Raw genomic sequence first — 16,040 nt, forward strand, 5'->3', positions numbered from 1 at the left:
GAGTTACGGAAGTCCGTACGCTACCAGTCATCGAAATGCTCCAGGATTGTCTTCACGTACCGTAGATTGCTTATCTGTAAGATGTAGGCCCTCAACCGCGCATTCTTTGGAACTAGATATTCAAAATCCATGCACCCTCCCGCAGTTTAACATAAATTTAATACGTCAGATGGTAGTATTTGAAGACACACGACACGTCGGGACGGAAATAATTGAACCATATTTAGACGAACAAGGTACAATGACGAATCAATCAACAAATGTCCAGATCATAGCATTGCAATTATGTTAATGCAAAAGCACACATGCAATGTTGGCACCAATAAACAAATCGTGAGATCATACATTTGAGTAATAGTAATGCGAAACACACGTACGATGTTGCAACGATGGATCAATGAACAAAATCGTGACATGATAGTATAACAGTATTTTTAATGCGAAACTTACGTGCACTGTCGAAACCAAATTTCAACTTGCATAACTAGGGAACAAATGAACTGTCGTTCCCGATAGTTCATCGGTGGACAGGCTCATCTGTTGAGACTTACTGAGGCTAACTGTCGGGAACGACAGTTCATCTGTCGATTATTCCATCTGTCGAGATTTTCTGTTGCGAACTGTCGGGAACGACACTTCGGTGGTAATTGATTTAAGAGTCATGTATGTAGGAAGGTTAACACTTCATGTCGAAGGATAGGCATGGAGAGTGATAGTGTAAAACATTGTGTACATTTTGGAAGTAGTGCATGATACAGTTGTCAATGTGCAAATACGATAAGTACACCTCAACGGCCATATCCAGACTATAAAACAACAGCTCTGAGTTAGACAATAGCAATTCAAGACAATATCAATTGAAGACAACAACGCGCAAATATGCTAAGCCAAAACACCAGCTCTGACTAAGACAATAGCAATTCAAGACAAAACTATAGTAAGCAAAACATATCTAATATTAGGAAGCACAAAATAGCTCGAAGCACTCACGCAATTCCCTGCCCTCTTCTTCCTTTCCTCTTCTCAGCAACACCTTGAGCCTCCTTCTACGCCAATTTCACATTGGCCACTGTGCCTGGAAAATGTAAATTAATCAACTCACATTTCCAACTGTAAACACTCAAAACTTCTGAAATTCAAAAGTTATGTCATTGTCAAAGAGCTTATTCATGTGTAATCAATTTACGTCATTCCACCTTACTTGACAAATAGCGACTGTGGGGGGAAGGGAGAGGGAGAGAGGGCGACAAATCTGTAGAGAAGCGAGAAAAGTCTTCAAATTTTTAGGGTTGGGATAAAAGTGTTCCACATTTTTTGTATTTATATTTATGGCTTGAAATCTTTCAAAATCCATCAAATTCTATCTAATTAACGAAATCCTTTTAAATCAACTAATAATCGAGGACACCTAAATTTATAAGTATTTCTAATTATTATAAGTCTAATATTGTATCATAAAACAACAAAGTAAAAATTTCTTAATAGTACTTTACATAAAATTGTACAGAAAGATAAGTATTATAATTGCGATAAAAATGTATCAAACATACCTCTCCTGAGCTTGAGGAGGCAACAAAGAATATCTGGAGAATGGAAAAACGTTGAAATTTCTATGCTCGCCAGGTTGCGAGAGAGTTCATCAACTTGCTTGCTCTGATACTGCAGTGACATTTGCAAATGAATGTCATAAAAGTATAAATCTTGTTCATGCCATAAAAGCTCTAAAAGAATTGGTTATTCTTCCAGGAAACAAGAAATTATGCATTACAAACGTTCAAACCTTGTTCAAGCCATAAAACCTCTAAAAATATTGTTCAATCTCCAGGCTGGTTACAAAAAATTATACATCAAAAGAAACTACTCCTTTTGATGAGTTTGATGAGTCAATACATTAAAAAATGACCATTGCCAAGAAAACTATACGTAAATCAAACACAACTAAACAAAAAATAACAAATCCTCAACTTCCAGTTTTGTTTACCTAAAGCTAGGAACTTCAATACCATACTCACGTTTATGCGCATGAAATAAGTACAATATTAATCCGATAAGTTAGCAGTCAATAACATCAAATCCCAAAAGGCCATAATAAACAGATAAGTATCACAACTATTACACAGTATATATTAATAAATAGAGGAAAAACCATGTAAACCGTCCTTTTATTTCATAGTGGCCAAATATGTGAATCTGTCTATCTAAATTTCTTTATCATCAAATCATATGGCCTGGCCTCAACAAATAAACTAAGTGTGAAAAACAACATATGGGGGAAAGAAAGGACCAGTAGCAGATAAAGCACTGACACTGACATATTACTGTTAGATCCTTAAGATAACCCCAGACTTATTGGTGCCATCAGAACAACAAATGAACTTCGGACACTGTACAAATAAGTCGACCACTGAAAGGTATCGATTGCTCCCTAACTAATATTATACCAATAAGAAACATAATCTGCTTGGTACTTTCAGTGACACGAAATTAAGTATATATTGATTATGCTACAGTTGTCAACAAATAGTCAAAAGATTAATAAATAAACAAGCATATAAAATATAAAAATCATTCTTTCTTAGCATGTTAGAACAAAACGCTCTGCTTCAGATGGCTGAGATTTGCAAGAGTTTGAGGGGTTAAAAAGAATAAGTTATCAGCAACTAGAAAATTGAAACTATGACCGAATGGAAATGGAGAACTCTAATTGGTAAAAACCTATATTCCACATGACTACAGGGAAATTTTTTAATTTGCGACAGACTCGTGTATTCAGATTTAATAATTACCTTGTGCAATGCTCTCTCAAATTCTTCAACAATGACAAGCTAATTTTATCATCCCTCTGAATTACATCATCGCCTCTTGCAAACACAATATAAGGGATTAAAATTGACAGTACAAGACAATTGAGAGCAAAAGGAGATAAAAAATAAACCATACTTGTGGCATTCAAAACCAATTAAAGAAAAATGATTGTATTGATCCATATATAATATGTTACATACACGAGTCTGAACTGAAAAATCCTTAAGTGAGGGAGTACATTATGTCAGACGTTGCCATGCAAGAAGTGTCAAAGACACATTCTTAAGGAACGGAAGAGCCAAAGAAGAAATGTCGGTTTGCACAATTTTGATTCAAAAACAGAGGTAATGAATTGTATGTCCTCGATTGGGATAAAAGTGTTCCACATTTTTTGTATTTATATTTATGGCTTGAAATCTTTCAAAATCCATCAAATTCTATCTAATTAACGAAATCCTTTTAAATCAACTAGTAATCGAGGACACCTCAATTTATATGGAGTTTTAAAATCCATCAAACTCTATATTGAGGACACCCCACTTAATCTTTCTCCTTTTCTCAACTACTTATATAGACGAAGTTTAACGAGCACACAGCCATACGTAAATGCAGTGTATTTAGAAGTGAACAAGACCCAGTCACCATCACCTATTAAAACATTAAAAGAAATACAACAGTTTCATCAAGATACACTTTATGAATATTATCTTTACATCCTAATAGAGAATCAAACAATGATTTTATCGACGATTAAGCAACATATCATGACCAACTGAAGATAAGTTTAGTAGGGATCAGTAAGAATACTGAATTATTTTAGAAAGCATTTCATAACACTGAAAATTGAAATTCGAAATCCAAATACCATGTGAAACTTTTTTAACCACTTAATTGCACTTGCTTCAAAATTGTTTGTCAATCATAAATGTGTAATAGATATATGCAAAACGCATTCCACATATCACAGAAAAGTGAAAATAAAACATCAATCATAACTCATAAATGATAAGTCAAAAAATGAAATAAAGGAACAAAAATCGCAAAAAAAAACAAAAAATACAGAGAGAGAGAGAGAGAGGCAGGAGGCTCACGAGTCACGGACTCACGGAGTCTGTTGTCATAGAGACGGTGCAGTGGGCCAGTGGCAGAGACCGGAGAGGCTGTGGGTCAGCATCGGCGGCAAGAAAAAACTGAACCACAGATTTCCAAAATCTTCAAAGCCGGTGTCTAGAGGCAGCAAGGATGAGTGATCTCACCGACGATCGATGAGGCGATTTGACCAGAAAATAAGGGAGCCGACGAGTGACACAAACGCGGTGGGCGTGAGAATGTGAAAGGCAGAGACGAGAGGGAAATGGAGAAGTAAAAATTGGAAAAATTAGGTTTGCAATTGCATTTTCTTTCGTCTCGCGTCAATTCAGATTTTCAATTCTGACACAATAAACATAACACAAGTTTGGTATTCAAATATTTCAGAGGGGCAAAAATGTCATAAATTGATATTTTTGATAGCAAATTTAAAAGGTGATAATTTTGATAAAGCAAACCCAATTTTTGATACCCAATGAAATTTCCTCTTATTGGTTTTTTCATCTCTCCAACTATATATCCATTAGACAAAATTTTAGCCAACCAAGTATCTTTATTGATGAGAATAGTCAACATTTGTACAAATCAATCAAAGTTTCTATTTAATAAAAAGAAAAAAAAAAGGGACTTCAAACACTGTGAATTTACAAAAATGTCAAATTTCTTGCTTATCAATTGAAAAGCGTCTAATGTTAATAACCCTTACAAAATGACCAAATTTGATACCAAGTTGTCTATCATAACTTTAATAAAAAAATGAAGCAAATTTTTTTTTTAAATTGTCACGAATTTCAAGGAAAAAAAATAGTTTCAATGCCTAGCTAGTACTTAATGGATTTATTGGATAATGACCAATAATTTTGAAAAAAAAAATGATAAGGATGATATAGAAAAAACTGTGGATAAGTTTTAGTGTACATAAAATATGTATATAGGGGTGTCCACACCTTCACATGGGGTGCAGCCCACCTCTCACGGATCCCACCCAATGTGAGGGGGTGTAGACACCCCCATATACCCAAATTATGGACACCAAGTACAAGCCAAAAACCATTAACGCTAAAAAAAAAAAAAGAAAAGAAAAAAAAAAGGCTAAATGTTTCCAATTTATAAGAAACCCATATAATTTCATTTCAAGAAATTTAATCTTATTCAAATTTGCGAGTTGATTAGGCCCTCTATACAATTGTCAATAGAAGGTAAATTTTTTTGAAATCTTGTTTTTATTGATAAGTTTTGTTTAATAGCTGTTGTTATTTACATTTTATTACGTTTTCAATATTTTATAAGTTGTTATCGACATTTGGACCTTATTTATTGGGACACTTGACATTTCATTTGTCTAGAGTAGATTTCGTTCCGAACATAGAAGTTTTCGTCATTTTTAAGGTTCTTGACATTTTAAGAATAATTTTGAATATTTCTTAAATAATTTTTTAACCACTTATGGGGAGAAATGAGTATTTAATGCATGATTGACGTGGTACTTTTTTAATAGTAGTATACGTTATGTGTCAAGTAATTATTGACTATTATTATGAAATTCATGTCCTCGTCGTGGAATTTAAAATTGCTAATGAGAGCATTTTGGTCTAAATTATAGTAAAATGGGTATTGAACAAATTTTGAACATTTTTGCAAATGATCGTATAAAAGTTGACATTTTTACAATTTCCTCTTACTATAACTTGATTCATAAATAACTATTACCGTCTAATTTCAAAATTTTAATATTTACACTATAGTTTTCAAAAAATTGGAAAATTGCAATTTGGTCTAGAACTTTTCAAATCTACTCTAGCAAATCCTATATATAAATAGAAAGTTCCAGATTCCTCATTTAATCCTTGAATTATTATTATTATTATTATTATTTTCTATAATTTTCTATTTACTCACATTTTTTTATTTTGAAATTATTCATACTTTCTCGAATGTCTTAGTTTAAAAATAATAAAATCAGATCAATTAATTTATTTCGAAACTTCTCGTTCACTTAAGTAACTCGTGTGCGTAAACTGTATAAGATGAGCCAAACATAACCCTTGCCGTGGAAAAAAAATCTGAAGTGTCTGTACTGGAATCAACCACTTTTTGCCTCTCTCTCCCTCTCTCTCCCTCTCTCTTCTATATAGAAACACGTACATTTCCGACGGCGAGTTGCTTTTATTTTTCTGTCATCATCCTCAAAGGTACGTCGATTTTTTCCTGTATTAATGCTTTAATTATCTAGAAATAAACCATTCAAATTCGATAATATGATTCTTTTTTATTTTTTTAAATTTTTTGTATACGAAATTTTGATAGATCGGTATGTTTTCTGTCTTTTATGTATGTTTATTGATTTATCAACAGTTTTGCGTGTCTTCCAATGTGAATTATCAACTGATTTAACCATTTATTTGCGGCTTTTTTATTTTTCATATGTTGATTGGATGATAAGATCTAATAAAGGAAATCACCAAGAACCCTATTTGTTGTCTCCTGTTTTTGATTCATTTTTGTGAATTTTTAGTTAACTCCAGTTCCTCTTTAATACTTAGGATGCACGTTTTTAACCTGTGTGTTTTGATTCCTAAGAATATATGAAAATCGTGAAAATAATTATAGGGATATGAATTCAAATTCTTGTGGGGTTGAAACTTGGTCAATTGTTTGCACATCTCATATTTACACGAATGAAGATTCTCCATAAAATTTTGTTTTGTTTTGTTTTTGTTTTTTTGTTTTGTTTTTTCAATGCACAAACTTTTGCAGAGGTTTAAAAGTGGGTCTGACGGTTGGATTCGTCAATAAAGTAGTTCGATGCAAAGAAACACTGTTTATTTTATTGGATAATAATTGATAAACAATACAATTTATTAATATGTTTTTCTTTAAAATGCCTGGGAAGACTGATGAACACAGAACTGTTGGGAAAATTTCACAAGAGATACTCGGTTGTATAGTTTTCATTAAAGTGGACAATGTTTAGCATTCAAATGTCCATTGGGCTGGATTTATTACTTTGCACTTTGTACTGTTCTGATACATAGTCCTTCTTGTCATTTTGGTCCCATTGTTGTTCTCTTCCTTTTCCTTTTCGAGGTGATGATTGTTCCATAAATTTTATTAAGTGGAGTAGCTGTGCATTTACGGGATAATTTTGCTACATCCTAGTTGGCAAGTTTTAAGTTGCATGACATGGCAATTAAAGAATTTGAAAGTGCATTCAAGAACTGCAGATTCTTCGATGGAAGGCTCTACTGATTATTTTGTTTCGTTATCTGAATATATGCAAGCGTTTGTCTTCAAACTGCAGACATATAGAAACATTTCGCTAACATTTGACTACTAGTTCTTGACAACAAAAGTTCTGTGTTTTTATCTATGGCCAATTCGGTAATTCTCTACTTTTCCTGTATTTATTTTATGGATTTGTGTTTTTTTAGTTTCAGTCCTCTGTACTCTCTTTTTCTTAAACATGAGTGGGTATATCCTTGAAGAGCTTAGCGTTGTTTATTAAGTTGTTTTATTTTTTAACTGATCAAGGCACGGATTGAAATATCTATGGTTTGGATAATTGAACTAGATATGCTTTCTCTAATGATTGCATATGGCGTACGACTTTCTGCTCTCAGGCCACATATTAAAATTTGACTCCGTGGCATAATATTTGCTAGTATTTAATATTTTGTATGCATCTGTTTGCTTTTTGGATGGTATCTGCTGTTGTCTCTTCCAGTTGTGTATTTTTTTTATTTATTTTTTATTTTTTTTGAAGTGTCCCCATTAATATTTTTCCTTGCATTTCTTTTCAAAACTTTTTGCAGCTTATTCTTATAATTCAAAGCAATGGCTGATGGTCATGAAACTGATAAGAACATCGAGATATGGAAAATCAAGAAGCTTATCAAGGCACTAGAAGCTGCACGAGGCAATGGTACCAGTATGATTTCTCTCATCATGCCTCCACGTGATCAAATAGCTCGTGTTACCAAAATGCTTGGAGATGAATTCGGAACTGCATCTAACATCAAAAGCAGAGTGAATCGTCAGTCTGTTCTGGGTGCAATTACATCTGCTCAACAGAGACTGAAATTATACAATAAAGTGCCTCCAAATGGACTCGTGCTCTACACTGGAACCATTGTTACTGAAGATGGAAAGGAAAAGAAAGTCACAATTGACTTTGAGCCGTTTAGGCCTATCAACGCTTCACTCTACCTCTGTGACAACAAGTTCCACACTGAAGCGCTGAATGAACTTTTAGAGTCTGATGACAAGTTTGGCTTTATTGTTATGGATGGGAATGGGACGCTTTTTGGGACATTGAGTGGCAATACCAGAGAGATTCTTCATAAATTCACTGTGGACCTTCCTAAGAAACATGGAAGAGGAGGACAATCAGCTTTGCGGTTTGCTCGTCTGCGAATGGAGAAGCGCCACAACTATGTAAGGAAGACGGCAGAGCTTGCCACCCAATTTTTCATCAATCCTCAGACCAGCCAACCGAATGTGTCAGGACTAATTCTTGCTGGATCCGCTGATTTCAAGACCGAGCTAAGTCAGTCTGATATGTTTGATCCTCGCCTTCAAGCGAAGATTTTGAATGTAGCAGATGTTTCATATGGAGGTGAAAATGGCTTCAACCAGGCGATTGAACTTTCTGCTGAGATCCTATCCAATGTGAAATTTATACAAGAGAAGAAGTTAATAGGCAAGTACTTTGAGGAGATTAGTCAGGATACTGGCAAGTATGTTTTTGGTGTTGATGATACATTGAAAGTTCTTGAAATGGGTGCTGTTGAAACTCTTATTGTGTGGGAAAATCTGGATATGACTAGGTACGTTCTTAAGAATAGCTCGACCGGTGAAGTTGTCATAAAGCACATGAACAAGGAGCAGGAGTCCAATCAAAGCAACTTCCGAGATCCGGTCACGAATGCAGAAATGGAAACTCAGGATAAGAGGTCACTGCTCGAATGGTTCGCTGAAGAGTATAAGCGATTCGGTTGCACACTCGAGTTTGTAACAAACAAATCACAAGAGGGATCTCAGTTTTGCAGGGGTTTTGGAGGAATTGGAGGAATCCTCCGTTACCAGTTGGATGTCCGAGCTTACGATGATCTTTCTGATGATGGAGAAATTTACGATGATTCTGAATAGCAATCAGCCAACTTGACCAATTATGGTGCAGGAGTGGAGTGGGAGGCACCTGCACCAGAGCGCGAGGGCTCGCGCTTCACCGTGCCTCAGACGATGTCATCCAAAAAATTTGAAGGAATTTATTAAGGTTAGTAACATGAAACATATTCTACATATGACTCGTGCTGTTATTTAAGAGTGTGTTTGGCTAAGCATTTTGTTTTCTAGATCCAAAATAAGCTTGTAGAAGTATTTCTACTTTTAAGCTTAGCCAGACATGCTCAAAATCCTTGCTCCATCCACATGTTACTTGGAAAATTCAATATTCTGATGGTGTTTTCTTTTCCCTTCTGGAGGTCACATACAGCGATGGAAATTGCCCAATCGAATAGGCTTATGAAGATTTACAGCTTTCGTGACTTTATCGTATAAAGATCACGTTTGGCTCCCACTTTATGATCATGCGTTTTCTTGAGGAAAAGCTAGTTTGTACTTGCAATAAGTTTCAAGACATTATGTCCAGACGTCTACTATATGCAGCATTCGTGAGAAACTATGGTTTTAATATATTTTCGAGTGTCTAATAATTGTTATGAACATGGTACCGTCGTGTGATTGTTATTAATGCTGGTGTGGATTATTTTCTTGTTTGTTTCAAAATCGGTAGTTTTGCTATCGAGTAAATTTTATTTTCTTGGCTTGTTGGTATTGTTTATACTTTGTTTTCCAAAAGGAGTCATATAATGCGGTTGCTGGTACGGAGTTAGCAATACTTATTTTCTTGGATACTGTTATTGCTGCTTCTTCGAGAAAAGATGTTTTCTGTATCTGTTTGTTTGTTTGTAACTCAAAAGTACAAAACCATTCAATCCTTCAGAAATATTTTTATCAGCCCTAAAGTGAAAACAATAAATCATGATGTCAACATTTGACGAGTTAATTTTTCCAATGGTAGGCGAACTTATGTATCTGTCTTTATTTATTCGCTAAATTTTAAGATGTCACTACGTTTTAAGTGTTGAGTTTTGGTCACTAAATATTGAAAAACGTTCGATGTTACTCATTGGTATAACATTCGTTTTAAAACCTTTAACGGAATTGGTGACATGATTGATGGAATGCACGTTTTACTTGTCACGTCGTTAAACTTTGAGATAGTGGAATTTTGATTGCTAAAATTTGGAAAACCTTTTCAAGTGTGCACTAAATTTTGAAAAACATCTTTATTGCTCACAAAACTTTAAGGTAGTTGAATTTTGGCAGCTGAACTTTGAGATGGTTTAATTTTGATTACTAAATTTTGAAAATTGTTTCTGGTTGCTCACTAAACTTTGAAAGACACATTCTATTACTCACTAAACTTTTGGGTGGTCGGGTTTTGACTATTAAACTTTGAGATTGTGGAATTTTAGCCAATATATTTTGAAAACTATTTTCTATTGCTCACAGTAAATTTGGATTTATTTAAGTTTCGTTGTTAAATTTGAATTTAATTTAATTCTAACAATAAATTTAACTCGTGTTTGATAGAAATTAAATTTACATTTTTATCAAACTCAAATTCAATAGTTAATTTTAACCACGTATTTTATGGGATCTACGACTTTTTAATCATACATTCCATCAATTTTTATCAAAATATACTAAAAGTCTTATTCTAATCCTCACCAAACAAATGCTTATTTTTGTTTCGTTGGAAACTTCAAATATTATAATTTAGATTTAATTCAACTTAATTTAATAATAAAATTATTGTATATTTCATTATAAAATTTAAATATTACGATAGACAACGCTTGCAAAATTGTGCAAATGATGTGACTAATAATTGAAAAGAAATACACAATAAATTTATTATTAAAATTAAATAAATCTAAACTTTAATATTTGAATTTTACAACAAAACATACAATAATTAGAATTAAATTAAATTCAAATTTTAATAATGAATTTAAATTAAATCTAAAATTATTGTGAGAAATAGAAGACGTTTTTTAAACTTTAATTGCCAAAATTCGACCATCTCAAAGTTTAGTGACCAAAATTCAATCACCTCAAGGTTTAATGAGCAATAGAAGACTTTTTCAAAGTTTGTTGAGCAATCGAAGATATTTTTCATTGTTTAGTGGCCAAAAATCAATCATCTCAAAGTTTAGTGAGCAATAAAAGACGTTTTTCATAATTTAGTGTATAATTGAAGTCATTTCTCAAAGTTTAGTAATCAAAATTCGACAATTTCAAAGTTTAACGACGTGACAGGGCACCACGTGTGTATTCCGTTAACCACGTTATCAATTCCATAAGATGTTTTAAACAGATGTTACACCTAGGGCTAGAAAATGGTTCGGTTTGCTTAGTTTCGATTCTAAAGATAACTGAATCGAACCCATATTTAGTAAGTGGAACTGTTGGAGTTCAAATTTAATTATAGAACTGTTTGAGTTTTGTTACATTCGTTTCGGTTTGATTTTATTTGCTTTTCGAGTTCCGTACTATAATTAAAATTTTTAATATTTACGAAACTACATTAATTCAATTAATGACGTATTCAATCTTAACTCTAAAGTATTTCTAAGAATTCTTTAAACATGAAATGTTCTCTATTTTAAAAAGTTAACTTTTAAAATAATGCTCCAAGAGACTTTTTAAATTAACATTTTAATTTAGAGAGTGTGTTTGACTCTCTAAACTCGCTATCTATAATAAAATGCATTCAAAGTGTTTCAATTTTTAATGTAGAAAAATAATAAAATAATCTTGAGAAAAATTAGTCAAAATAAAAAATTGAGAAAAATAAAAAATATTTTTTGAGAGTAATAAAATTAATTGTTAAATATAAAGAGTTTGCTGAAATGCTTTAAGACTTTAAATCTCTAAATTTATAGATGTTCTCCAAATCACAAAAAATACTCTTTAAAAATAATGAATCTCTTGGAGATGCTCTTATAAAATAACGTAATCCAATTTATGCATATTTTGTCCCTCTTTGTTGAGTTTTTCATAGATTTGATTGTTAAAATCACATAAAAAAAAAGATAGCTAGCTCAAAACGCAATCGAGTTTCAATTCGATTTCTTCAAAACGATAAAAACGATACTACGGTAGAATAATAGATTTAGGTAAAATTTAGATCAATTTAATTTAGTTGGATTTAGATTGGAAATTAAAAAGGAAAATTCTACATATACATTATGATGTCCATAAGGATGTCTATAATATACACGAGTTGAAAATTCTACTGTTTATCAACCCTTCAATCATGAAATTCCACGTGTATATTACGGACACCCTTATGAACACCATAATGTACATGTAGCATAACCCAATCAAAAATAGGAAAATCATATTTTTGGGTTTAAGTTAAATTAATTAGTTAGCAAATTTATTTAAAAATAAATAAAATAATTTGACTTATTTAAAATAAATAAATAAAAAATTAAGGGGATACGACACTTGATCTAGATTGAGAATCGAACCAAACTCGTCCGTTCTTGATTCAGATATCTGTTCGGATATTTAATTTAAGAAAAATTACTCGGTTTAGTTCACTTCGAACTGGTTCGATACAATTTGAGAATTTTGTCCAGGCCTAGCAGTGAGTGATATCCAACGTTCTTCAAAATTTAGTGGTTAAAACTTAATATCTTAAATTTTAGTGAGTAATTGAAGATATAGATATAAGTTCAGTGGCCAATAGAACAATTAGCTCACTAATCAATATTGTGCGATGACAAAAGAAGATAAAAATATATTTTCAATTTATCCTCAAATTATATATATATATATAATGAGATAAGTTTGTGATTGAAGCATAACAATGATCAATTATAATGTTGTCGACGACGTCTTCATCACTGATGGTGTTTCGATTACTGACGAAAATGATTGTTATCACCGACAAACCTTTGTTCTTTTTATTTGTTTTAAACAACCACCAAGTTTATATATTTTATTATTTTTTGTTTGCATTTTCCATTACTGCAATAATGTTGAATAGTTTGTCGGAAAATTTAATTAATTATATTTTAAGACTACCATTTAGCAATCTTAAATATATTTTAACTTTTTAGTTAACCACATAAATTTTTTTGAACTAATATTTTAATTACTTTATCTGATAAATTAAATTTGTTGAGATATTTTTAAGATTTGTCATGGATAAAAACTCATTATTAATCTAACTTATTAATTGAAGTAAGCTATTTGTACATTAAATTTGACACTCTTGTTGATAGATGGGTGACGCGTCAAAATTGTGATGGTTGAATTAAATGTATAAGATTTGAAAGATAATGTGAATTCTACAAGTGAAATTGTAAATTAGGATGTACATGTAGTAAGATTGTTATTATTTTGTTACTTATGGATTTTTTAGTCAGTATCATATATTTTTATAGGGTTAAATCAGTCAATAGTCATCCAAATTTATACTTAGTATCGCCATAGCTACCCAATTTGATTTTATTTCAATATGACCATCCAAATATTTACTTATTATTACAATGACCACTTAATTTGATTTTATTTCACCATTATCATTCAATTTCATATAACATTTTTACTATGGTCACCAAACTTTTTTTTCACCATTTTCGCTAATTTTAAAAGGAGTAAAATGGTAACTTTACATTATATATAAAAAATAAAAATTTAAGAATAAAAACTTTTTATTTAATTTTTTTTTAAAAAATAAGTTTTTATTTTTATTTTTTTTTCTAAATAACATTTTTTACAATATTTTATTTATTTATTTTTTTGAAGGAACTTTTTTTAAAATAATTTTTTATTTCATTTTATTTTTCTAAGTAAGTTTTTTTTTTTAAATGTGTTTTTATTTTATTTTAAAAACTTTTTTTAAAAAAAATAGTTTTTATTTATTTTATTTTTTAAGTAAATGATTCTTTGGCCAGGTTTGCTTATCCTTCCATTGAGTGTCAGTGATTAAAGCACACGAAGCGAGAACACAATCCACTATGGTTCACTCCAAAAAGGTTTAGTTCCCTCCTTTCAAAACTTGCTCGCTTTGCTAGTTTTGCGCTCTGAAGTTTTTTAAATAAGTTTTTATTTTTATCTTTATTTTTTAATTTATTTTAGATTATATAATGCAAACTTACTGTTTTACCTCTTTTAAAATTAGTGAAAATGATTAAAAGAAATTGGATGACCATAATGACACTAAATATAAAGTTCATTGGTCATGATGACACTAAATATAAGGTAGGCCGACTATGAGTGAATTTAACCCTTTTTATCACTGATTTAGTGATAAATTTTTGCCTATATGTTAAAATTTTTAAATAGTCTTTTATCGACTGGAAAAAAAAAATTGATGTGGATATTCTATCAATAAAATTACCTGAAATGAAAATTTTAAAAGCCTTATTTGTCTGGAGGTTAGGTCAAATCTATATTAAGGGAGCTCGTTTGATATGACTTTTGCTTGCTGTTGAAGAGTTTCTGGAAAAATCTACCTTAATTTTTGTTTGAAAACTAATTTTTAAAAGTATTTATTACTTTGAAAGTGTTTTTTAAGTGAAGTCACATTCGACAACATTCCTCTAAAATATCTTATAACTATCCAAAGAACTTTCTCCAAAGCAGCTTTTGGATCACAAAATCTTCTTTTAACTTTTTAAAAGTCATGTCAAGTGAGCCATGAATATGTAACCAGGACCTAAATGTGTTTTCAAAATGTACTAATTTTTATTCTAATTTTCGATAGCCAAATTTATTTTAATTTTAGTTAACTCAAATAGAAGAAAACCAAAAATTACAATTTTGTTTTTCATCAAATTCTATCACATTACACCAGTAATTACACATTAATGCATAATATATTTAGGGCTTGTTTTAGTCACATTATTTAAAATAAATAAATAAATAAATCATTTAATGGTGATTTGACATCATTTTAATCACACATTTATCAAGAAAATAATATTATATGTAAATCTAAAACTTTTCTTTATTTTTAACCACATATTTTTCATTAATTTGATATGAATAATGTATTTTTTTCTAGATTGTGGCTCAAAAATAGGCTCAATAGAGTTGAATAATATTAAGCCCATGTCTGATTGTGATTAAAATCTTTTGATAAAAGTTGGTAAAATATGTAGTTGAAAAGTTGTGAATCTTATAAAATATATTGTGAAAATTTATTATTGATTTTTACTTAAATTAAAGTTTTAATCCCTATCAAATAGGGCTAAATGAGGAGAATACATAAACATTAGTAAAATATTTGTTTTTCTTATTTTCAAAACACAGTAGTTTTTAATTTATTTTTTGTATATAAAAGAATATCCGAAGAGGAAGAAGAGGGGAAAAATAAGAAAAAGATACTTGTACATGTTGGCTGTAAAAATTATCAGTAAAGCCCTGTGTACAGGGCTTCATTTCACAGGTGTCTTATAGACCCCTCTCATGTGTTGGCCTCATGTGGGTCCCGAGGCAATAAAAATTGAAAAAAAAAAAAAAATCCTAACCTCACCTCGTGTGAGACTCTGTAAGGGGTCTGTAAGGAGCTGGGCCTGTATGCTCAGCTCGGTACAAAAATTATAGCCCTTTCATAAGCGTGGGATTTGCAATTTTTTAATCACGTACTCCATCTTTTATACGTGAGAGGATTGTACAAGTTGTCGTACAACGTTCTGTAGCACTTCTCGAAAAAACAAGAGAAAAAGAAAGGCGGTGATTATTTTTTAATTTTTAAGTTTTAATTTTTAATGTGAATCTAAGGGGGGTGTATTTAATTGGGAATTTTAAAGACTTTTGAAGATTTTTTAAAGTGGGTGACTTTTGTGGACTTTATGAAATTTTAAGTGATTTCCATGGATTTTGTAGGAATTAGTAAAAGTTTTTCCTGAATTTGTGGAGACTTTTACTAGAAATTTTTAAAGACTTTTGAATACTTTTAATTTTTTAACAAGAAAATATTAAACATATATAATGTAATGTGTTTAACAACTTCTTTCATATTCAAATCGTCCACAACTCATATAATTGAAAATGTAAAG

The 16,040-nt window shown here is 31.2% G+C and overlaps 1 protein-coding gene across 1 annotated transcript; it reads left to right on the forward strand.

The window, feature by feature from the left end:
• The first annotated feature begins 5,933 nt into the window (after nucleotides 1-5,933).
• LOC111403610 (eukaryotic peptide chain release factor subunit 1-3-like) lies at nucleotides 5,934-9,721 on the forward strand. The gene is made up of 3 exons (XM_023032179.1): nucleotides 5,934-6,086; nucleotides 7,707-9,169; nucleotides 9,378-9,721. The coding sequence occupies exon 2, from the start codon at nucleotides 7,729-7,731 to the stop codon at nucleotides 9,040-9,042; it is 1,314 nt and encodes a 437-aa protein (XP_022887947.1). The 5' UTR covers nucleotides 5,934-6,086; nucleotides 7,707-7,728; the 3' UTR covers nucleotides 9,043-9,169; nucleotides 9,378-9,721.
• The last annotated feature ends 6,319 nt before the right edge of the window (nucleotides 9,722-16,040 follow it).

Source organism: Olea europaea, chromosome 11, assembly GCF_002742605.1.
Source record: "Olea europaea var. sylvestris chromosome 11, O_europaea_v1, whole genome shotgun sequence".
NCBI classification, from domain to species: Eukaryota; Viridiplantae; Streptophyta; class Magnoliopsida; order Lamiales; family Oleaceae; genus Olea; species Olea europaea.